Source organism: Aulonocara stuartgranti (assembly GCF_965226115.1).
Source record: "Aulonocara stuartgranti genome assembly, chromosome: 3".
Lineage (NCBI taxonomy): Eukaryota > Metazoa > Chordata > Actinopteri > Cichliformes > Cichlidae > Aulonocara > Aulonocara stuartgranti.
In genome coordinates, this window is record NC_138941.1 from 49,807,126 (window position 1) to 49,829,915 (window position 22,790).

Consider the following 22,790-nt stretch of genomic DNA (forward strand, 5'->3'; position numbering starts at 1 on the left):
GTTTGCTGCCCTGAGAATTCTGGGACTTGTAGCACTAAAGTGACCATCAGGACTGATATCTCAGTAATTCTAACTTCATTTCACTGTCAGGTAACGTCTGTGCTTAATAGTTTAATAAATGTGACATGTCATGTCAAAACATGTCATGTTGTGTCTTACAGTAGATCTCATCTCTGTTTGGCAGGTGGTTTGTCCCGTCGGAGCCGACTGATCCCACTTGTGGTTTTCTGTGTTTTTATTCTGCTCTGTGTCGCAGTCGCAGGACACCGGTTCACAGAGTTGAAGCATTGAAAAACAGAAGTATGAGTAAGCCTTAAATCTTAAATATTTATGCATTTACCTCATGGCTGAAGGATGGAAATTAAGGAAAACTGTTTGTGTGTCTGTTCTTTGTTACTCCAGCTTGCGAGTGCAGCTTTGTAGGTGGACGCATTGGAAACATTAACAGAGGCGCAAGCATCACCCACTTTACTTGAACGTTAATTAAAAGCATTGATTTTTCCAGCCTCATGTGGACACAGCAGCTCTGCAGCAGGAGGATTTCACTATGTCCTGTAATTTTCTTGGAGTCAACAACAACCATCCTTTTTGCCAAATTCAACTTGTGGGATCAAACTTTAAAAGCGTGAGGACCTAAAATTTTGATGCCTTGCTCATGGGCACATTGGAAACATTAAGAGAGAGAGAGTGCCAACTTCTTACTTACTTTGAGATGTTTCTTATTTGTTTGAGGAGCCGAAGAACTTTTCCAGCCTCCTGTGGGCACAGTGGGCCTGCAGCAGGTGAATATCATGACGTACTGCAGTTTGTTTGGACCTGAATTCTACCTTTAATCCCTGTGATGGTGCCTGAGATTGTATGACTGGTCTGTTGACTTCCAAAGGGTTGAACCACAGGTTGTACTGCAGCACTAAGACTGAAATTGTTTTGTGAGACTTTGATCAAATCTTAATAACCTCACATATAAATTCTCTTGCATGTGAGGTTATTTACAAAGAAACACTTAAGTCTAATTGGATGTCCTTTCACGAGAACTAGATCTGAAGTGCTTTAACTGTTCTTGCATTTATGCCTGCGTTAGTTTGAACTTTTTTTGTAGCGTGTGGGAACATGAAATGCTAGTTTAGATACTAAGAAAATGAAACCTGTTTAAAAGCCCCTTAGAGTCATCTTGTATTTTGAGGAGATATGAGTGAATATTTGCACTTTGTTTTGTATTATGGGTGAAGTCTTACTTTATTCTGCCCTTTAGAGAGCGGACTACAACGGTACTAGATCAGGTTGAACTCATGTAAACATGTTTGCTGTGATGTGATTGTAGGTATTTAATTTGTCTTTTGGGACAGCTTGGAGCTAAAGGTGCTTTCCATGGGTTTGTTTTGTTAAAGTTCTTAACTGTCACTCTGACATACTGATTGTTTTTATCAAGCTCAACTTTCTGCTTCCTTCTTACGGAAGGAATATCTAATACATAGTTCTGTTGTTTTAGGCCTTATTCTATTTAAAAATGTCTCTTAAAGAAAAGCAGGTCTTCTCTTTAAAACACTGATTTTTATATTTTGAACCTTTTGTTATTTTGGACTTTCCAACTAATTAAACTTAAATTTGAGGCAAAATGTTTCCAGACAATTGCTTCTCAGATAAAGTTCATTTGCAAATGATTTCAGTGTGTTTGCATCGTTTATTCAGTGACTAACATCTGTGCTGGAGTTCAGCCTTGTGTTGTTGTGTTATCATCACAGGTCAGCAATGTTGAAAACATGCCGACCTGAGCTGCTTGTTAGATTAGCTCAGCATGACAACAGTGCTTCATCCAACAGCAGTACAGCAGGGGCTGATTTACACATTCATTTATGTCTGTACTGAAGTAAAAAACGTATTACAGATTTAAGTTTCACTAAAAGTGAAATCTCAGCTGTTATTGGAGGATGCTTTTACTGAAGGACAAGATTTACCTCCCAATGCTCTGTCACCTCACCTTGTTATTTTTATTTTTATTTTTTATTATTTATATATATATATATATATATATATATATATATATATATATATATATATATATATATATATATATATATATATATATATATTTTTTTTTTTTTTTTTTTTTTTTTTTTACTTAAAACCGTTTTCTAATTTTGTCTCCCCCCCCCCCAAAAAAAAAAAAATTACAATTAAAATAACAAGACAAATAAACCTAAACCACAATCATAACGGGATAAATCATGGACAGAAGCCACCACCTTCGACCCAAAGTCTGTTTGAGGTTTTAAGTTTTATTTAAGAACACAAAGAATATCTGGATATATATTTATAATAACTCTCTGTTGTACTAAAAATCACAGCAAATGATTTTCCATTATATTTATAGACAAAGGAAGTACTCTAGCCTATATATAGATTTTATCGTTTCTGTTTACATGGGTATCCTTCCACTCGAGAGAGGAAAAATATTTGGTTGTGTTCAGCCTGTGGGTGGGGGAAGCACAGAAAACATAAGAAAGCCTACTGCTTGTTAAGGTATGATCGGGCCCACAGTCTGCCCCGAATTGTTTTTAAACAAAAGTTTCTAACACAACCCGCTGGAAAAAACAAAATGCCTGTGGGCGTGTTGACGAGACTATATTGACTCCCGCAGTGACTGCTGTGCGCTGGAACAAAGGAGTGATTTTAAATATGAGTTTATGCATGAGTAGTTTGGTCTTGTCAGAGATCATGTACAAAAACAGTCATCTCAGAGAGATCTGAACAGGGACTCTAACCAGCAACCTGGAGATTACAGGTGAGCTGCATTAATCTCAAATCTTTTAGCTGCCCACAAAGAAACGAGGCAGGCTGCATCACCATGTGTGAAGCACATCAATCTTTCATCTGGTCTCACAGTAAAAAAGGGAAAATCCTGTCAACAACTTACTAGCAACACTAATTACTGCACCCTTACTGTAAATCATGTTACAGTAAGGTTACTGAAATACTGTGAGCAACGACTTTCATTCAAACAGTTGTAAACTTTTCTTTTTGTTAATGATGCCCATGACTGAATTCAATCCACTACTGAAAGCCGATGAGATCTTTGAAAATCTTTACTCCACCTCTCTTTGATGAGACTAATTATGACACACAGAAACAGATGGCATTCACTCCATCGGACCAGTGTCACTGAGTTTCAGTGCAGTTCTTGTGTAACTTAGCATACCTAAACCTTTTGTTCCTGTCTCCCTTCCTTAAGAATGGCTTCTTGACAGCCACCCTTCCACTGAGATCATGTCTGATGAGGCTTCGGTGAACAGCAGCTGGATGAGCTGAAGGGCAGATGCATCTCTCAGGTTTCTCAGGTCTTTCAAAGAACTGTAAAAGACTTCAGAAAACTCTTGCTCAACACCATACAAAATGTGAAGAAATGGGTTTTGATGACCCTGTATTTTATGTAGTACTGTACATATAGATACAGCTGGCTAACTAAGAACAGGTAATGGTGGTTGAGTGCATTACTTGTTTTCTTTGAAACAACTGTACCTGCTGAGTCCAGGTCTGTCTGTAGCTCTCCACAAGTGGTCTTTGGCTCTTGTACAACTCCTCTGATCATTTTCACTCCACTGTCTGAAATCTTGTGGGGAGCACCCGGTATGGTAAAATGATGTTCTTTCCACTTCTAGATTATGAGCCCGACAGTGCTCACTGGAACCTTCAGTAGTTTAGAAATTCTTCAATAACCAATGCCATCAGTAAGTTTCGCATGTTTTGCAATAAGGCTGTAAAGCTTTTCATTGGTTTTACCCATCATGTGATGTTTATTGTGTGGCACCTTGCTAATGATACATTTTTATAGGGATGAAAGCAGCTGATATTAATTTATATTAAGTGACAGGATTACTTTTTAATTAGTGATACATTTTAGCTGGCGTCATGACTTTCCATGCCCTTTTAGATGCCTCGGTCTTCATGTGTTCAATACTTTTTCCCTGTGTCATTTCTCATTATTACACATAATAAAATTAGTATTTACATTAAATGTGTTAAATATTTCATTAAAGAATACAGTAATGTGACATCAAAAGAAATTTCCATGATGCACTCATTGACAGGAGTGCGGTTCTTTGGACCATGGTGGTGAATGGGTTATAGTAAGGGTTTGAGGTTAGGCGAGTCATCCTCAATCAGGATGAGTGAGTGGGTGGATAAATGTAATCTGTTTTTCATATGTTTTAATTCAGGTCCCACTTTCTCCCCCGCCCACATCTGCGACTCTGCCTCCTCTTCACACCACCTGAGGCTGCTCCACACATTCCACTGTCCAAATAAACACTCTGAAGGATCCTCAGAAGTCCTGGAGAGCTCAGGATCACTCTAAATAAATGTGAAGAAATGTTTGATGACCAAATGCTTTTACTGTGTACATAATACATGTCTGAAGAAATATCAGGTTTTCTAAATCATTTCTAGATCACATCCATCAGTATAAAAAGATGGGCACCTCATTGTTGCCTATATATATTTAATTTTGTCTGACACACTGAGATATTTATAATTAGAGCTATCTGTATTTTTTTAGGGTTTTTTTTAATTATATTTCTGTAACTTTGTAAAATATTGCATTATTAATTTAATTTTGTTTACTTAGTTACAGTTCAGTCTTGGAGCAACTGTGACCACCTTATTTTCTGGGGGATTAATAAAGTATTCGGGCTAATATTGGCTAATTAGCAATTTGACTCTGTGTATTGGGATGTCACACGGTGTTTTACAACATTACTTTAATCTTTACTTCTCGCTTATGTTGGAAAGGAGCCTCACATCCAGGCAGCACTTGACCATGCACTTCTGGTAATTAACCTAAAAATATAATGACATTTAAATGTGCAGAAATATGACATCATGCAAAATGTCCATGATGCAGTCATTGACAGGAATTAGGTTCTTTTAAATGTGGTCGTTAAGAGTGTTGCATCGCATTGAATTGTGTCTTTGACTTTTGGCTGTGATATCTACACCTACCCACTACAGTGTGGGTGTAGATGTGTAGACCTTTCACTCTTGTTTCATCGGCTTCACTCCATCCACCCTCTCTCTAAATTCCCCTGAACCAGGTCCCTGAACTGGATAAGATGTAAAGAGAATTAATATGTGTGTGGATTAAGATTATCACGCTGGAAACACAGTTAGAATAACTAAAACTTAAAAACATGTTTAAAAGCGGGAGTAGACAAAATGGAAACTAAACGCACGTCAGCATGAAGCCACTGCTCCTTCTTCTTATTTTACTTTCACTTTCAGACTCAGAGCCGCACATGAAGCGCTTCCTTCCTTCATGTTACTGAAGAAAACAGCCTGTTTTATCATTTTTTCTCGTCTCCATGAAGAGAATGGTGGTGACGATCAGCTAATTAAGCTCCTGTCTGAACAGGTGAGCTGCTTCTTCTCTGTCATTCAGCTGTTGTGCAACTCTTGCTGGGATTTGTAAATATTTGTCATTTTATTTGCCCGCGCTCTTGAACTGCAGGTTAATTAAAAATCGAAATAAAGAGGAACTAACTGCTGCTTTTGATTTTTGTGGGCTGTTAACTTTTTACTGTTTACTGTAATTAATAGGAATTTCCCGTCACTTGATTTGGAGTTTTTCAGGCTTCCTTTACTGTTGCAGAAAACTTCCTGTTTTTCTGGCACTAAAATTCCCTGCTAACATTTATGTAAGCTTGTGTTATTATTATTATTGTTATTATTATTATTAGTATTATTATTATTAATGGCACCTGGAAACAGGTAAATACAGGGGGCAGGGGGGGCCTGGGACAAAAAAAAATAAGCGCTTTAAATGTGTGCGAAGTGGGCGGAGAGAGAGAGAGTAGACAGACTGGTATTTATCAGCTGCTGTCAGTCAGCGTCTGTCTCACACTCACTGTAGATGGATGTAGCAGAGTTTAGGTGCAGTGTGTCTCTCTCAGCTTTAAAGCTCACCTTTATGCTGCTTTTCGCTCTCTCACCTGTTGAAGGTAAGATTGCTCTGCCATATGAGTCCAGTTTGTTTAAGCTTTAATTCATGTTAGTCGTATTTTTGTTTCCGATGCACCTTGAGCGCCTGTCAATGATGCAAATTATTAAACTTGCTTTAGTTACAAATATAATTTAATGGGAGTATTTAAAAACAGTGGCAAACTCAGTGATGATGTAGCAGCAGTCTGTTATACTGGCTGATGTTGCAGATGTTTCACACTGTAAATAAAAGCAGACGCTGTATTCAAGTGTAAATTAGTCTAAAAATACTGCACCAAAAATTGTGCCTTACTCTTCTGTGTAAAGTTATGTGGGGGGTTTAGAAAGGAAGCTCAATTTTTTTTATTATTATGCTATCAGAGTTTAGCTATTTCTTTTAGTTTATAGGCCTATATATATTGTGTTCGGAAATAAAACAGATGTTTAAATCATAAATAACTGAGCTGAATCTATTAGTCAGGTTTGAGCCTTTCACTATAGAAGTTTCTAGTTTCTGTGTCAGTTTAAAGATTTTTACTAACTTAATTCATTTATTATTATTGTAGCATTAACCAAAGCCACATTTCCACAGTGTTTACAGCCTGAGCCAAGCTAGCTTTCAGTGCATGTTGTAAATGAGCCACTAAGCTATAATACATGAAGTGGAACATGTAAATAAAGAAGGAAAAGCACAAAACATTCAGGTTATAAGGTTATAAACAAGGATAAAGTGCATGCAACTGATTCCTTTTTGTTAGCTGACGTGTAAACGGTGACAGTCAGGATCCACTTTGCTCTCCACATGCTTCGCAAACAGAGGAATCTTTCTGTCAGTGATTTGATTTTGCTCGTCTTAATCTTCTGAATCACTGTTTTTGAAGTTACAGGTGCTCTTTTGTGTTATTTACCATTATTATTTTACTTTTAGAATAATGTAACTTACATTCAATGCAAGAATACGATGTAAAGACCTGAAGCCTGCCCCACAGCTGTGTGGAGCTTTGGGTCTATTTTAAAACAGGCTTTGGTTCTAAAATTAAAGCTGTGCTGATTTCAGACCCAAACCTGTCCATGTTGCACATTTTACTGAGATGCATGTTTAACACTGTTAGAGCTGCACTTTTTCAGCGTTTATCAGCTGCCGTGAGACAGTTTCTGCCTCCCTCTCACTGTAGATGGATGTAGCAGAGTTTAGGTTCAGTGTGTCTCTCTCAGCTTTATGCTGCGTTTTGCTCTCAAGTCTCACTGCAATTAAAAAAGTAATAATTCTGAAATACTAGTTACTTCATTTCTTTAGATTTGTTTAAGCTTTAATTCATGTTAATCATCTTTTTTTGGCCGTGCTTCTGATGCGCTGTCACCGTGTTTACACTTGAGAGTAACAATTGATGGAAAAAGTGTGGACGTTATACCAGTTTTTAAATTGTGTTGATAGACCACATAAAACCAGAGTTATGATAAAAATATCTGCAATGTTTGGTTTTCTTCCTGAATACTACCGTTGTTTATATTTACTGTGGGAAGAAACTGTAAAAACGACGTTTTATAATGAATAAGGTTTATAAGGTTTTATAAGAAAAACGCTCGAAAGCACTCTCCACCTGTGAGCAAAAAAAAATACCAAAAAAACCCCAGCTTTTCCTATTTGTCGAAAAATGTACCATGTCGACCAATCAAAAAAATGAATGATATGGCAACATGGCATTTAGATGTTTAGGAAAGAGGGAAGTTTTAGGAGTGACGGCGGTGTTTTGAGATGTGAGAGATTTGCGACGTTTAGCGCAAATCTTGTGTAGTTAGTGTGTTGTGTAGTCAATAGTTTTGTTGTGTGTGTCAGAACAATGAGGCGACTGCTGAATGTTACAGGAGTGATACATCTGCTGTTGTCAGGCCTGCAGGTATCAGGCTGTTGTTCTCCTTTATCTCATAGTGGACAGAAATTATTTTTTGGAGTGGCAGAAATAATTTGTGTGGCATCAGATTTGATGCAGAACAGCTGATTGTTCTGTAAATAGTTTGAAATGTTTATTTAAAAAAACGCCTTGGCTGCATTTTTAGGAGAGAGTTACAGACTCTCTCCCAGACCACAGACTCATAATACAAGTCAGAGCTTTATATAAAAAAAGAAGAAGTTGTGTTTTCAAAATTGGAGTTCAAGTTATTTTACTTCCAATAGTGTTAACATACTGCACAGATCATGAACAATTTCAATGATTTTTTTTTATTTTCATTGTAAGTGGGCTAAAGCAGTTAATTAAAAGTAGTCTAACATAAATGTAAATGCTGTAATTTGATTATTTTTAATAAACCATGTAACTTGGATGGATTTGGATGTGAGCTGTTGCTCACAGTGGTCCACGAGATCGCTCAGGGAGTTTGTGTGTTCGCTCAGACACATGAAAAATTAGAGGGAACATTGGTCACAGGTGTAGAGGTGCTAAAAAGTTGATATTAACATTTTTTTTATTGCACTTGGAAGTGTTTGATGAGAAAGGAAGACATTTTTGAAAACGTCAGACTTGGTTTTCAGCAGGATGTGTGTATTTATTTCTCCTCCTCAGGTCACTATCATGTGGTTGGATCACTTCAGCCTATCCTGGCCGCTCCAGGTGATGATGTCATCCTGCCGTGTCGCGTGGAGCCAAAGTTTAATGTGGCGGGGTTGACGGTGGAGTGGTCGAGGCCCGATCGTCGTCCTGACCCCAACGACCGTCTGAGTCGAGTGGATTATGTTCATCTTTACAGAGACGCCCGAGAGGTCCCCGACATGAAGATCCCATCGTACGTCGGGAGGACGGCGTTGTTCACAGACGGCCTGAGAGAAGGAAACATCTCACTAAGAATCACTAATGTGACACAAGAAGATGAAGGAAGATACAGATGTTTCATCCCAAAGTTAAAGAGTCAAATACAGTCTTCAATTGTTCATCTGATTGTTGGTGAGTCAGACTGAAAAGATTTTTGTTGTTTGGTTTCAAACTTGCCTTAAAGACTGGTGTGCTTGGCTTATTTTACCAACAACTTATTTTGCTGTTGCTCCTTAAAGACTTCTGGATATTATTTTATTGTAAATAATTAAATGTTCTTACAATCTTATATTCAGCTGAAACTATGACAACAGAGACGCCACTGCATCCTGAAACTCTCCAAACTCCTGAGGACGAGTTTCACAGTAAAGGTGAGAACATGAGGAACAAATCAAGACAATTAAAAAGTCTTGAAATGGATCTAAATCACCTTTATGATGCAGTTTTCTCTCAGTGATGGCAGCCTCTCTGTGTAGTCCTCAAAATGTTTAATGTGCGCTGCTTTACTTTGAAGTAGATGCAGGAAGTGTAGTGTAATATCCTGGGAGCAGCTCTGCAGATCTCTTTATTTATTTCTGTGAAGCAGTAAATGTATCAGTTATTCTCTTGTGGTTTTTGACAAAGTCATGTTTGCTGCTCTGAGAATTCTGGGACTCAGTAATTCTAACTTCATTTCACTGTTATGTAACTTCAGGTAACGTCTGTGCTTGATAGTTTAATAAATGTGACATGTCATGTTGTGTCCTACAGTAGATCTCATCTCTGTTTGGCAGATGGTTTGTCCCGTCGGAGCCGACTGATCCCACTTGTGGTTTTCTGTGTTTTTATGCTGCTCTGTGTCGCAGTCGCAGGACACCGGTTCACAGAGTCGAAGCATTGAAAAACAGAAGTATGTTGATCTTATGCATTTATCTCATGATTGAAGGATGGAAATGAAAGGACATTGTTGTTAAAAAAAAATGTTTTTTTCATTCTTTACTCCAGGTCGAGAAAGGACCTCCTAACTAGGTGCCTTGCTCATGGACGTGCCTTGCTCCCAAACTCCCAGTTGGGATTCAGGAGACGGATACCCTCTCTATTTTTAAGATTAGGTGTAAAACTTTCCCTTTTAATAGCTAGGGATTGAGACCTAGCTTTATGACCTAGCTGTCAGCAAAGCTCTGCTGAGGGTGGCGAGATCAGCACAGCGCATCACCAGGACTGAACTACCAGCCGTTGCATGAGGAAGACGCAGCGGATCCTCTCTTATCCCAGCCACAGACTTTTCACACTCCTGCCATCCAGCAGGTGGTTCAGGACCATCCAGACCCGCACTACCAGATACAGAGACAGTTTTTACACACAAGCCATCAGACTTTTGAACTGCTGACATTCTATACACACCATTACACACTCATTACAATTACAGGACTCTACACACTGCCACTTCAAAAATGCCACTTAAATGCTCATTGCACAAGTTTTGCACAACCTGTAAATAACAACTTGTCTTAAATTCACTAAATATTTAATACTTTTTATTCTTAATTTAACTGCACACATGGGGGTTAGTACTGTTACCTCACAGCAGGAAACTCCTGGTTTTGAATTCCTCATCTGGCCTGGGCCTTTGTGAGGTTTGCATGTTCTTCCCATGTCTATGTGGATTCTCTCTGGGTACTCCAGCTTCCTCCCACAGTCCAAAGACATGAAGTCAGTGGGTTTAGGTTAAATGGTGATTTTAAGCTGCCCATAGGCAAGAATGGTTGTCTTTCTCTGTTTTAACCCATACATATTCAGACTAAAACCTGAGGACCAAACTGGTTTAGATAATAAGAAGTCAGCCTGTTTAAGAACTGTACCACATCTAGCAGTCTGCATGTATTCTAAAGAGAGCTAAGATTTCCAACACCTTTTGCCTTGAAGTGACTACAGCAGCTAGGATGTAAACATGTTTGGACACTAGGTATTTTTTCTAACCACAGCCTGGAGCTGCAGGTGTTTTTCCAAATGTTTGTTTTGTAATTATGAAAGTTCATAATTGCCACACACAGACACACTGATTATTGTCTGAAGTACATCATTTTGGTTTCAGTTTTAAGGATTTGGATGTCATCAAAGTTAAATTTTCTTTATAAGGAAGAACTTGTTCATTGTGTGAACTTTAAAGTCCTCTTCTCATCCTTAGCAGCGATGATCTGTGGAGGAGTTCAGCTGTGTTGTTATTAATGTCAGAGACGTCACTGAGCACAGTGGCAAACGCATCAGTCATGGTGCTTTTTGTTTTGAGGTCAGGATTATTTTACAGTGGGGTTTTTTAGAATATTTTGTTTAAGGACAGTACAGCAGAGGCTGCTTTTTGCTATAATGTATGTCTGTACCAAAGTATAAAGATATTACAAAAACACATTTATCAGGATTTATATTAGACTTGATTTGGCATGAAAGCTCACAAACAGCTGAGTTCTCACTTTTCATGAAATTTAAATCTACAGCTCGACTGTTACTGATATTTTGTTTAAAGATGAGATTTGATTTCCATTGTTCTTTATTGTCTATTGTCTGGCATTTACGTCAGCAGGTGCAGGAGCAGTCCAACCTGTATCACGATTAACCCCACACACCCAACCCAGAAACTCTTCGACCTCCCCCCTGAGGCAGGAGTATGCACAGCTTCTTCTCAAAGGCTGTAAGAGTGGTCACCTCCAAACCTCACTGGCCTCATTCTAGCTTGCTGTGCTGCTGCGCTGGTTTTTAAAATGCCACACCTGGGTCTTTTTTCTATTTATTATAAAATATGTAGTCATAAATTATATATCTTATTATTATTTTTATTTTTAATCTCATAAAAGCTGCTTTCTCCTGCACACGGTGGTTGCTCACATGCAAGTCCCTTTGCAACCCACCTCTGCCCTTACTCCTCCATACATGCAGTAGCTGACTTAACCCTCTGGGGTCAATGGATGTGCTGGCGCGTCCAAATCACTTGACCAATTTGAGACGACACAGCAACAAGATGTAGCCAACCAGAGCCTCCATTTCAACTTGTGTTGAAAGTGCAGACTTCAAGCTATATTGCAGTTTTTAAAAGTTTTAAAATCTTTTTTGCAAAACTTGTGCATAGGTTTTTTTAATTTCAAGTTGTGAAAATTATTTGTTAAATTTGTGATTGTTACAGTAAAAAATAAAGTACTTTTTTTGTACTTGGATTTAGATTTAGTCTCAGATCAATCCCGTTAATGCAGTATGTCAAAATGAAAAATTAAAAGTAAATCCAGATATTAGATTGTGCTGAAAAGAATAGTACAAAACAAGGCAAGGTAAATAATTTTTAAAGGTGAGGTAAAGTAGGAAAAAATGGCCAGTTATAGTGTGGAAGAAAGAGGGAAAGTCAATATATCAGTCATCACAGGCTTCTGACTATAGAGGCTCTAGATTTGTGTTTTGAGACCTAGTTCCAGTTTAGCCATCAGAAAGGGATCCGTCTAACTCTACATCATCTCTTTACAAAAACAATAACAACTGAAATCACCAGTGATGAAACATGAAAGTCGGGACTTTTTAGATAGTTCAGGATTTTTCACCTTAAAGCTGTCTTTCTGGGTGTTCATGTTTGTCAGTGTTGAAAACACTTTTATTAAAAAAAGAAAAGTACCAAGTATGTGTGGAAAATAAGACTAGGCTTATCTTTGAGAGTTGTTTCTTAGTCTTCAGTGTCAGTTTCGGGGAAGAAAGAAATTATGTAAGAAAAAAAAACATGAGTGTTTTTAGTTTCCCTGAAATTACTTCAGCTTCTGTAATTTAAACTTTTCCATCAAGTTTCATGAACATGGCACTTTTGTTTCTTTCTTTTTTAACTTGCTGTAGGGACAATGAGATAAAAGAGCAAACAGCACTGTAAACCTGATTCACAATGTGAAAATACTTTTGCATGTTAAAAATATATTAAAACTCTTAAAGTCTTTGTTGTGACGCTTCAAAGTGAAGGCAGCGGAAACTAGTTTGCCTTTGAGATGTGATAGAACTTGTTCCACTAATGGCAAACTAAATGGACTGCACATAGTTTAGAAATATACTTACTCGTGTAATTAAGATCAAACTAACTAAAGACCAAAACACCGCAGAACCATATGTGACCAAGTGGACTTCAGGGACTAGTAGCCACAACTCATCATCACTCAGGAAGCTCCACTCTGAATTAGCAGACAAAGGTAGGGGTGGACTCCTTGGGCAAAGTGTAGGGGGCCCCGGGCAAACCTGTGCCTTTCAACATGTCACAATGGACATGTCGAACCTTGTCCAAGTCTCCCACAGGGGCAATGGTATATACAGCCCCATTCCCTTGAGGTGCCCTGAACACCTGGTAGGCAACGGAGCTCCATAGGTCCTGGATCTTGTGCCTGCCCCGGGCACTGTGATCTCGAAGATACACCAGTCGACTGACCTGTAAAGGCGCAGGGTGGACTCTCTGATCATGCCGCTACTTGAGACAGTCAGCGGCCATCGACAACCATGTCCAAGCTCCCTCAAAAGCCACTATTAACCTGGCTTGATGCTCAGCAATCCTGTACTTTTCCTGGCACTGGGTCCCGGGCCAATAGCAACGCTGCCTGACCAGTTCAGTGGTACGCTCAATATCCTGGTGCTCATGGTCCTTGTGCAGTTGTCTCAAGGTCTCAACCCCCCCACCCCCTCTTGAGACGGGAAGGCCCCAGTCTACAGCTTAGTAGCAGAGGGTAACACCGCAGGACACCGAGCCTGCTGAAGCAGAGTTGGAACTGAAGTCCCAGGCACCACACTCTTGACCAGGCTAGAGCCTGTCTCATACTGTTGAGAGAGAATGTCAGGATTCCCATTGCTGCGGCCCGAGTTGAAGTTGAAGTCGCTCCACCAGAACTCAGACCAGCGCTGTACTGCCAAGTTTCTAAGTTGTTGCAGCTCCTCTTCCATGGCGATAATCCTAGACAAAATGTCTGTGAAGGTTCTCAGTCATCCAGGTCATCGTAGTCTAAGGAGCTTGGAAAGAAAAGCGTCTGGACTTCTTTAAGTTGCTTGAAGATGTTTCACCTCTCATCCAAGAAGCTTCTTCAGTTCTAAGGTCAAATGGTGGAGAGTCCCAGATATAAACCTAGTGTGAGTGACCCCCACAGAGGGGATTAGAGGATCATCATGGGGTCCTTTTGTCCCTCTGTGGGGGTCACTCCCACTAGGTTTATATCTGGGACTCTCCACCATTTGACCTTAGAACTGAAGAAGCTTCTTGGATGAGAGGTGAAACATCTTCAAGCAACTTAAAGAAGTCCAGACGCTTTTCTTTGCAAGCTCCTTTGAATCCTAGACGAACCAAAAACAAGGGAAAGTTAAGGTAGTGAAATGCTAAAATCCTGTTTCTATTCTTCCTGAACCTGGATTCTGCTGTCTTGTCTACAATCAACCACAAAAAAAAAGTCTTCAAATACTATGATCAGTACCTAAATAAAACAATTTACGAGACCCTCAACCTCAAATGTGCATCCTGTCGAACATAAATGAAGCATCAGGTCCCAGAAACTGATCCCTGGGGCACAGTGTGCTCAGTAACTGGAAAGCAGAAGATCTCTGAGTAACTTAACAATGAATTCCATGTTAAGAGGGATGTGAGCAGTTATCCAGTGGGTAAGAGAATCTTAAGAGAAATATTAATGGTGGGATAGTTTGAAGAACACTTGAGAAGATTCTCTGCAAGCTGCAGTGACTGAATACCTGAATTATTGTTTTTTTTAACCACTTTGAAGAGTCTCCTCAATAGATACAGTAAGAGTTTCCATCATAACAGATACTGTTCAGTTTTCTGACTAAAACTGAAACACCGAGTACAGACTTTCACTGACTGAAATTTACATACAAAGTGCTTGGATTTTTATTTTCCACTTTGTTGTGCTTATTGCTGCACAACAAAGCACCTTGCAGGGATTGTTCCCACGCTGGCAAAAGTTTACTGCAAATGATAAATGATGCTATATTTTGTAAAACAACATTTTATCACCTATTTTTAACAACTTTTTTCACACAAAAAAGTCAGAAATCTGTAGTGTTACGAAAAAAAATTATATATTATCACCAAAAATGTAAAACAAATTTTTGATGTTTCACTGGGTTAATGCACTTATCTTCATGCTTTTTCCAGAGTGTACTAATCAAACATCTGCACTCAAAAAAAATGAAATTGGGTGGTTGTTAGATTTACAAGATTGAAACTTCTAATTTGAACAAAATAATTTAACATTTCTATGGTGAACATAATTAAATCAAATAGACAATTTGATGTAAGCTACCAATCAGTGTAAAATTAAAACAAAAAACCAAAAAATATCTTTCACATCTCGTAAGTCTTACACGAAATAAAAAAATACATTTTTTTTATTGCGCCATGTGTGCAGAGTGTTAGATTTTTTTAGTGCTGGCTTGATATTACTAACAAATTGGGTGCATCAACACCTGATATATGGATAACATCTATAGAGGTGCATATAGCCAAACCTTTACAGGCTTGCTGTCGGATACTTGTGCACCCCTGCCTCCTCAGTGCCATGTGAAAGTGTTTTTTTCTGAAGCTGGAGGGGTTATTACGAAAAAAAAAAAAAAAAAAAAAAGGGGGAAACTCACTGAGTCCAAGCACAGTGGAAAAAAATATATTATTTCTTAATAAGACTGACTAAAGTTTTCAGGACCACAATCACTGTGTCATCATTTGAAAACACTGCAAAAGTTTTACATAAACGTCTCCTGTCTGATTGGATTTATTTAAAGAAGAGGGCGTCACTAAGTGACAAGATTTGTGACCAGCAGGGAGGGGCTGTGTGCACACGAAGCCTCAAGAAACTTAGATGAAAAAAAAACTTACATAAAAACAAATACCGGAAATCACTTTAGCAGAGACCTTGAATAATAATACAATTAGTAATAGTATAAAGAGCAGTAATGCTATTACTAGTTTAGTCTCTGTAGTTTTTCCTCCAGGTCATTAGGTGGCGATGATCCGGCCGATAAAATTAAATCACATGATTTCCGGCGGAACGTTAAGAAAAAATAACAAAACAGGGTGGTATGGCAAAGAGGTTGTGATGAAGCCAAGGCATAAAGCTCAGTTACCGTTGATATTACTATGTGTAGCGTTCGGATTAGGAGGTGAAGGAGCGGACACCGAGGGGAAGCCAATGTTAGCCAGTATCGCATTGTTTTGTGCACCATGAATTTACGAGGGCTCTTTCAGGACTTCAACCCCAGGTAACGTAGCTGCGTCTCAGCTAGCACCGTAGCTAGTTAGCGTGGATTAAGTGTTCGGTGAGATCGTCTCTCTGCTGTTTGGAAAAGAAAAAGTAAAAAGCAGACTCATTATGCGTGTGGAAATCACGTTCTCTGGTTTCTGGTTAACCTACAGGGATACCTCTCAATAAAGTCACTAATGCTAACTAAAACCTAACCAAGGCCCGGCTAGCAGGCTAGCTGTTACCACCGATGATTTGCTAGTTAAAGACAATTTAGTGTTGTCTACCGTGGATTGTGGCTCTAGTTATGTCATGTTTCCTTTTGTTTCAATTGCCACTTTTCGGTAAAAACAAACAAACAAAATAAAAAATGATTAAAATAAAGTTATTTGGCATTTGTGCACATATAGTAGGTATGGGTACTCAAGAAATACTGTTCTAAAATGTAACCAAAATTGTATTTGTTAAAGTTGTTCTTATGTTGGCCTGCTTTTCTTAAATTGGAGCAAGTTTGTCCACATGATTGCTGACAGCTAAGACTCAATACCCTACATGCTGCACTCAACATATCTATCAAACTACCTGTTAGAAATCTGTCAAAAACTATTCTAAGCTCTAAGGCAGGGGTGTCTGACTCCAGGCCGCTAGGGCCAGAGTCTGCAGGCTCTAGATATCACCTTGGGTCAACACACCTGAATCAAATGATTAGTTCATTACCAGGCCTCTGGAGAACTTCAGGACATGTTGAGGAGGTAATTTAGCCATTTAAATCAGCTGTGTTGAATCAAGGACACATCTGAAACCTGCAGGACCCTCGAGGCCTGGAGTTCGACACCTCTGCTCTAAGCGTTAACCATTACACAAAGTTTTAAAAGGGATTTTTGTAATTACCATTGGGTTATGGCAGTTGTGGTATAAACCTGTCTAATACAGTTGTTAAGCATCTTATAATAAATTTTCAAGTGGGGAAAATGAGCTTTCCATATTTGCCTTTAACTATAAAAACTGCAAAGCTGCATCTTTTTTCATCATCATGTCTTTCATTTTTCCTCTCTTCTGTTGCAGCAAGTTCCTAATCTATTCTTGCCTGCTGCTCTTCTCCGTGTTGCTGTCCTTGAGGCTGGATGGAGTTATCCAGTGGAGCTACTGGGCTGTGTTTACGCCAATATGGCTGTGGAAGCTGTTGGTCATCATCGGGGCGTCCGTGGGCACCGGAGTCTGGGCCCACAACCCTCAGTACAGGTTAGACTCTCTCACTTGTATGTGAATTGGTAGTTAGTGTAGACTGTCTGTAAAAAGATAGACGTTCACTATTGCTTAGTGAAGTCCCCTTGTGAAGCTTTTCCTCAGGCTCTGTTTTATTTTCGTAGTCATTTTTACAATTCATTTTTTAATCAGTCTGACCTGAGTGTAGTGATTGAATCTGTAAAGTAAATAATGGAAGTGTTTACTGGGGTAACAGAGCGAGGGAAGCGGGGCAGTTTTCCCAAAGTCTCCTGTAGCATCAGAAATGTTTTTTTGCAAGCAGAGGAGTTGTTGCCTGCTGGACAGTGAAAAGAATGCAGGGTCGGCTTCACTTTCTCAGAGAGAAGCTCTGTCCATCTATTCTTGCTGTCTGTGGTTTAAAGTAACTAGCAGACCCTGAACTGTGCACAGCTCTTTGCATTGGTGTTAGGTAAACAACTGTATACTGTTACATTTACCAGAGCAGTACTGATTGTTAGAGTGATGAATTTGTTAGACAAAATAAATATGTAAATATGATGATGCTTACCCAGACTTCATCTTCTTATTGTTGTCGTCTCGTTTTAGACTTAAATCGGTGGCTTACTTTGATCATTTGACAGATATAATCAGCGGTCGCTGGTCTGTACTACAAATATTAAAATTTGGGCTGATGGTTAAAATTCATAGCTTAACGAACGTGGCATGTGAACACAGTCATAAGTTTGTCACATGGTGCTCAATGTAACTGCCAATATTAATGATTTGTATACCCTATAAGGATGTTGACATTTCCATTACCCTGGGGAATGTTAATGAATTCATCTAGGAGAAGATTGGGAACATACGTTTAAGTATGGTGATAGCAGCAGCCCAGGTTCAGCTTGAATGCTGAGATCAGGGCACCTGAAGTGTTTTAACCTTTATGATGACCTCTGTCAGGGCTGAGGGGGAGACGTGTGTGGAGTTCAAGGCCATGCTGATAGCGGTGGGGCTCCACGTCCTGCTGTTGATGTTCGAGGTGCTGGTGTGCGATCGGGTAGCGAGAGGAAACTACTTCTGGCTTCTCGTCTTCATGCCACTCTTCTTTGTGTCACCCGTTTCCGTAGCAGCGTGCGTCTGGGGGTTTAGACACGACCGCTCTCTTGAGGTAAGGCGTCTGATTTTTATGAGGAAACTCAGAAACTATGATCGTAAAATATCACAAAACTACACTTTTCCAGCTGTTTGTCAAGATTCAGTGTCAAAAGATACAACAGTGAGGGGTTTGTATTTTTGTTATCCTCAAATGTTTTATTCATCAATCTTTAGTCAGAGTTGTTTGAATTAAAGCCTGATCCGTGTCTGAAGTCTTCTGCATACTGTTCTTGCATTATCAGACTCAACTCAGGCAAAGTTGCACTTTTTTAAATATCGTGTATGAAAAAGCAAGAAATGGTCTTAAGGGTAGTGCTTTCTGTGAGTTGAAGGTGTTCGTGACGTGTGAAGGTCTTGGCCAGCTGTGAAGCGTTTGTATGTTCTCCCAATGCCGGCGTAACTCTTGGTCTCCAACAACACTGGTTGTTTTTGTTGCATCTTCTGCATGGCTTTAAATCCCACTGAGAGTGTTCATATGTAGGATGCGTGTAACAGAATAGGCAGTTTAATCAAAGTACAGTCCTGAACTTCTGTCCTGATTGTTTCTCCCTGTCTTCCTCTCCTCAGCTGGAGGTGTTGTGTTCAGTAAATATTCTGCAGTTCATCTTCATCGCTCTGAAGCTGGACAAGATCATCAACTGGCCTTGGCTGGTGAGGCACACAAAACATGCCACTTATTGTGCTTCCATTGTGACCACAATCTGTGCTGGTCCTGAAGCCCTCTTTGAACTTGCTTTAATGACACCCTGCCTGTGTTTGTGTGCTGCAGGTGGTGTGTGTCCCACTGTGGATCCTCATGTCCTTCCTGTGCCTTGTTGTCCTTTACTACATCATCTGGTCAGTCCTCTTTCTCCGCTCCATCGACATCATCGCCGAGCAGCGGCGAACTCACATCACCATGGCGATCAGCTGGATGACTATCGTCGTACCGCTTCTCACATTTGAGGTGAGGCGTGAAGTCTGCATCATCTCGTGTTGTTTAAAATGGCTAGCTGTTTGGTCTCCAATGTAAAGGCCAAGACTCAGCAGTCCATCTGCATCTAAAGGATAAAGGACACTCTTTCAAGGATGCCAACGTTCACATTTTGGACAGAGAGGACAGATGGTTTGAAAGAGGAGTGAAAGAAGCCATCTATGTCCACTGTGAGCGACCATCTTTGAACAGAGGCGGTGGTTTACGACACCAACTCTCTGCCATCTATAATCCAGTTTTGAGTTCCCTTCCCAGACGCCTTAACGCCCACTCACATCCTGGGCCATCTGACCTCAGGAAGGTGGGGCCAGGTTTCACAATGAGCTCACCCGAAACCCTGGCTGATTGTGACCCACACCCGTTTTCACATCTAGGCTTATGTGATTAGGTAGAGGATCATTAGGGGGTCCTTTTGTCCCTCTCGGGGGGGAAACTCCCACTAGGTTTATATCTGGGACTCTCCATCATTTGATCCCAGAACTGAAAAAGCTTCTCGGATGAGAGGTGAAACGTCTTCAAGCAACTTAAAGAAGTCCAGACGCTTTTCTTTGTAAGCTCCTTAGACTGTTACAGTCTTTGGCTCATGCTCGTCTTCTTTCTTTTCATCTTTCTTGTTTTTAATAAATACAAACTAAAATATATTGTAAAGCGAGCTGGAGAGAATGGCGGATAAAAAGCCTTGCAAACTAAGGCACAGTTGAACAGTCTAAAGTGGGCTGTGAACCATGCTCAGCGCAGGCACTTAGACCATAAAGACAGACGCTCCTGTGGTGTCTGGTTGGTAGAGTCAAAAATCGCTGCACACATGCATGTTTTTTCCTCCCAGCAGCAGGATGTCTGATAACATTCACATGTCTTTACAGATCCTTCTGGTGCACAAGCTAGACGGTCACAACAGCCTGAGCTACGTGTGCGTGTTCGTCCCTCTGTGGCTCTCCCTGCTCACACTCATGGCCACCACCTTCGGCCAAAAGGGAGGAAACCACTGTGAGTATCTGCAGCTGGACTTGTGGTCCCTGCTGCTGCTGTTGTTTCAGAAATCCCACAACTTTCCCTTAATATAGCTTCATTAAAACTTTTATCTTTCGATGTTTGTCATTTCTCGGACTCCAGCAAATAATGTTCTATGAAGCTGCTGGTTCTGTAAATCATTTGGTCTGTAAAATGTGAGGAAAAATAAATGAAAAGATTATATTTTGACTTTTTGATTGACCTGAGAGTAAATGAGAGGAGGGTAAATTTCCTTTTAATTATTTATGTGGTCATATTTTAATAATATTAAACTTTGTCTGCAAATCAAAAGCTTTTCATTGTTTCTCTCTTCTGCTCCGTCCTTATTTCCGATCAGGGTGGTTCGGCATCCGGAAGGACTTCTGCCACTTTCTGCTGGAGCTCCTTCCCTTCCTGCGAGAGTATGGCAACGTGTCCTATGACCTTCAACGTAGTGAGGACCCCGAGGCGGCCGAGGATCTGCCCGTCCCTGAACCGCCGCCAAAGATTGCCCCCATGTTCCACAAGAAGACCGGCGTGGTGATCACGCAGAGCCCCGGGAAATACTTCGTCCCGCCACCCAAACTCTGCATCGACATGCCGGACTAATGGCGGGTCAAAGCATGAGCAGTCGTGGGTGCCGAACTAAAAAAGCCAAAACCGCTTCAGAGACTGTTTCTTTTGTTTTGTTTTAAATCCACTCTCCACTGAAGGATTTTGGTCCCCCCCCACCCTGAACTGTGCATCAGCATGCCCAGCACGGGCAATCCACCTGAACTAAAACGGCGATGGATCCAAGATCCCCGCTGTCCTCCTGACTTGCTGCCTTTAAAGGGTGAAATCATGGAACCCACGAAGGGACAGCTTTGTTTTTCACCTCTCGCTGGAGCCACAGTGTTGTTGCTGACTCCCAGTTGTATCTGTGGTGAGGAAACATCCAAGACTCTATTGGATCTAAACTTCAGGGTGACATGATGCTGACATCAGTGAGAACTGGATGCGTGTAGACTTTAAATGTTCGCTCTGAACTGCTGTAGATCTTTGCTTTATGTTCAGAGGATGTTAAAAACAAAATCAACACTTTTTGGGTTTGTGACGGGGACCATTGGAGAGGCTCCATACAGGGATCAATGTAACCCTGTCCTTTCAATTCTCTCTTCATCATTTAGGTGTAAAAAAAAAAAAAAAAAAAAAAAAGGGTGTGGGGCTCAGAGGAAAAGTTTCTATCTTTTTTTGTTCAGGGCTGCCTTGGAGCAATACTTGTGTGTCAGTGCATTGAAGCAGCTGTTGGGCTGCTTTCTGATTGCACATTTGGGGAAAAGATTCACAGGGCTTATATGTAGGGCTGTGCAAAACTACACGATCCCCAATACTCTGCCCCAAACATGCAAGTTGTTTAAACGAATTAGTTTGGCTAAGAGGGAACTTCTTCTCAGCCACCCCAAACGGGAGGAAAGAGTAAAGTTTTGTTTTCCAAAGCGTTCGTGCACTCTGCAAGCATTGCTTTAAGACTACCCTTGAAGAAAAAAAGCATCTTTTCTTTAAAAAGAAAAGGAAATAGCACTTTGTTACTATGTTCCAGGAGGAACCCAGTTTGACTCGTTGGATTTTTCTATTCCTGTTTAGTTTTTGTTTTTGTAAATAACACAACTTGTCAAGTTAGGGACCATAGCGCTGACGAGAGTGGGTGGGGGTAAAAAAGTAAACGTCAATCATGCACTCCTGATTTTTGATTGAGGATGGTAGAAAAGATTGCACAGCCAATCTTATGAATGCAATCTGTGTGACTGCAATTTTAAGGTGATGTAGCATCCTTAACATTAAACTGACGGCTTGGGTTTTTGATTGAAGAAGTAAGGAGTTGAGCAGAGTTTAGAAGCTAACACATATCTGCATTAAGTCTAACCGTGAAAATAAAAATCTTGACCTGTTCAGGAGATAAAGACAGCGAGCCCTCCCCTCTTCTTTTTTTTTTTTTTTTTTTAAACTCTCCCTTCTATGCTGCCATTAGTTTCTTCTCGTCATTGCTGGGGGATTGTCAGGTGTCACTAAACATACCGGGTTTTTGTTGTCTGTATATTTATTTCAGAATTAAACTGAGAAAGTAATCCAGCCCTGAATTATTCTTCACTGTGATCGTGCCACAAACAGTTCCCGTGCTGCGCTCTGGTCTAACAGTGCTTCAGTCGGCATGCAGCAGTCTGTCTCTGCCTCTTGGATCACTGATTGACTTCTTTCTGTAAAGTGGGTGAATGTCAGAGATCGATTCTATGGGTCTGACACTGAAATATGATATTCAATGTTTTCTGGGATTAAACTCCATTGTCACGAGACAGAGCGATGTCACATCATGTTTTGTTTTTGGGCCGGAGGTCCATGGAAAAAAAAAAAAAAAAAAAAAGAGTAGTATCTTTAGGATCTTCACCAGCAGCCCATCACAAAATACATTTGTCCTTATTTCTT

The 22,790-nt window shown here is 40.1% G+C and overlaps 3 protein-coding genes across 9 annotated transcripts in view; all 3 read left to right on the forward strand.

Moving 5' to 3' along the window:
- The window catches only part of LOC309701770 (myelin-oligodendrocyte glycoprotein-like), a 9,619-nt gene extending 7,978 nt beyond the window's left edge, over positions 1–1,641 (forward strand). For all 3 annotated transcript variants that reach the window (XR_014275242.1, XM_082525983.1, XM_082525984.1), the window contains exons 4-5: positions 185–300; positions 403–1,641. Coding sequence is in view for 2 of the 3 variants with exons in the window: in XM_082525983.1 (XP_082382109.1) it covers positions 185–291 (107 nt within the window). In the remaining variant the exon portion in view is untranslated. The remainder of the gene's footprint in view (positions 1–184; positions 301–402) is intronic.
- A 2,962-nt stretch (positions 1,642–4,603) lies between these two features.
- Positions 4,604–12,656, forward strand: LOC309701771 (myelin-oligodendrocyte glycoprotein-like). 5 transcript variants are annotated; one of them, XR_014275243.1, is made up of 5 exons: positions 4,604–5,404; positions 8,532–8,909; positions 9,074–9,148; positions 9,551–9,666; positions 9,762–12,656. XR_014275243.1 is itself a non-coding variant. In XM_082525986.1 (5 exons), exons 1-4 carry the CDS (start codon positions 5,903–5,905, stop codon positions 9,575–9,577), a joined length of 591 nt encoding a protein of 196 aa, XP_082382112.1. In that variant the 5' UTR covers positions 5,809–5,902; the 3' UTR covers positions 9,578–9,666; positions 9,762–12,656. The 5 variants fall into 5 exon arrangements, 4 of the variants coding, with proteins under 4 accessions (XP_082382112.1, XP_082382111.1, XP_082382114.1 ...); XM_082525986.1 differs by lacking the exon at positions 4,604–5,404 and adding an exon at positions 5,809–5,990 and having other exon boundaries at positions 9,528–9,666; XM_082525985.1 differs by lacking the exon at positions 4,604–5,404 and adding an exon at positions 5,809–5,990.
- A 3,135-nt stretch (positions 12,657–15,791) lies between these two features.
- Positions 15,792–22,439, forward strand: tmem185 (transmembrane protein 185). The gene is made up of 7 exons (XM_082511706.1): positions 15,792–16,022; positions 17,069–17,245; positions 18,170–18,377; positions 18,932–19,015; positions 19,134–19,310; positions 20,201–20,324; positions 20,686–22,439. The coding sequence occupies exons 1-7, from the start codon at positions 15,985–15,987 to the stop codon at positions 20,934–20,936; spliced, it is 1,059 nt and encodes a 352-aa protein (XP_082367832.1). The 5' UTR covers positions 15,792–15,984; the 3' UTR covers positions 20,937–22,439.
- The last annotated feature ends 351 nt before the right edge of the window (positions 22,440–22,790 follow it).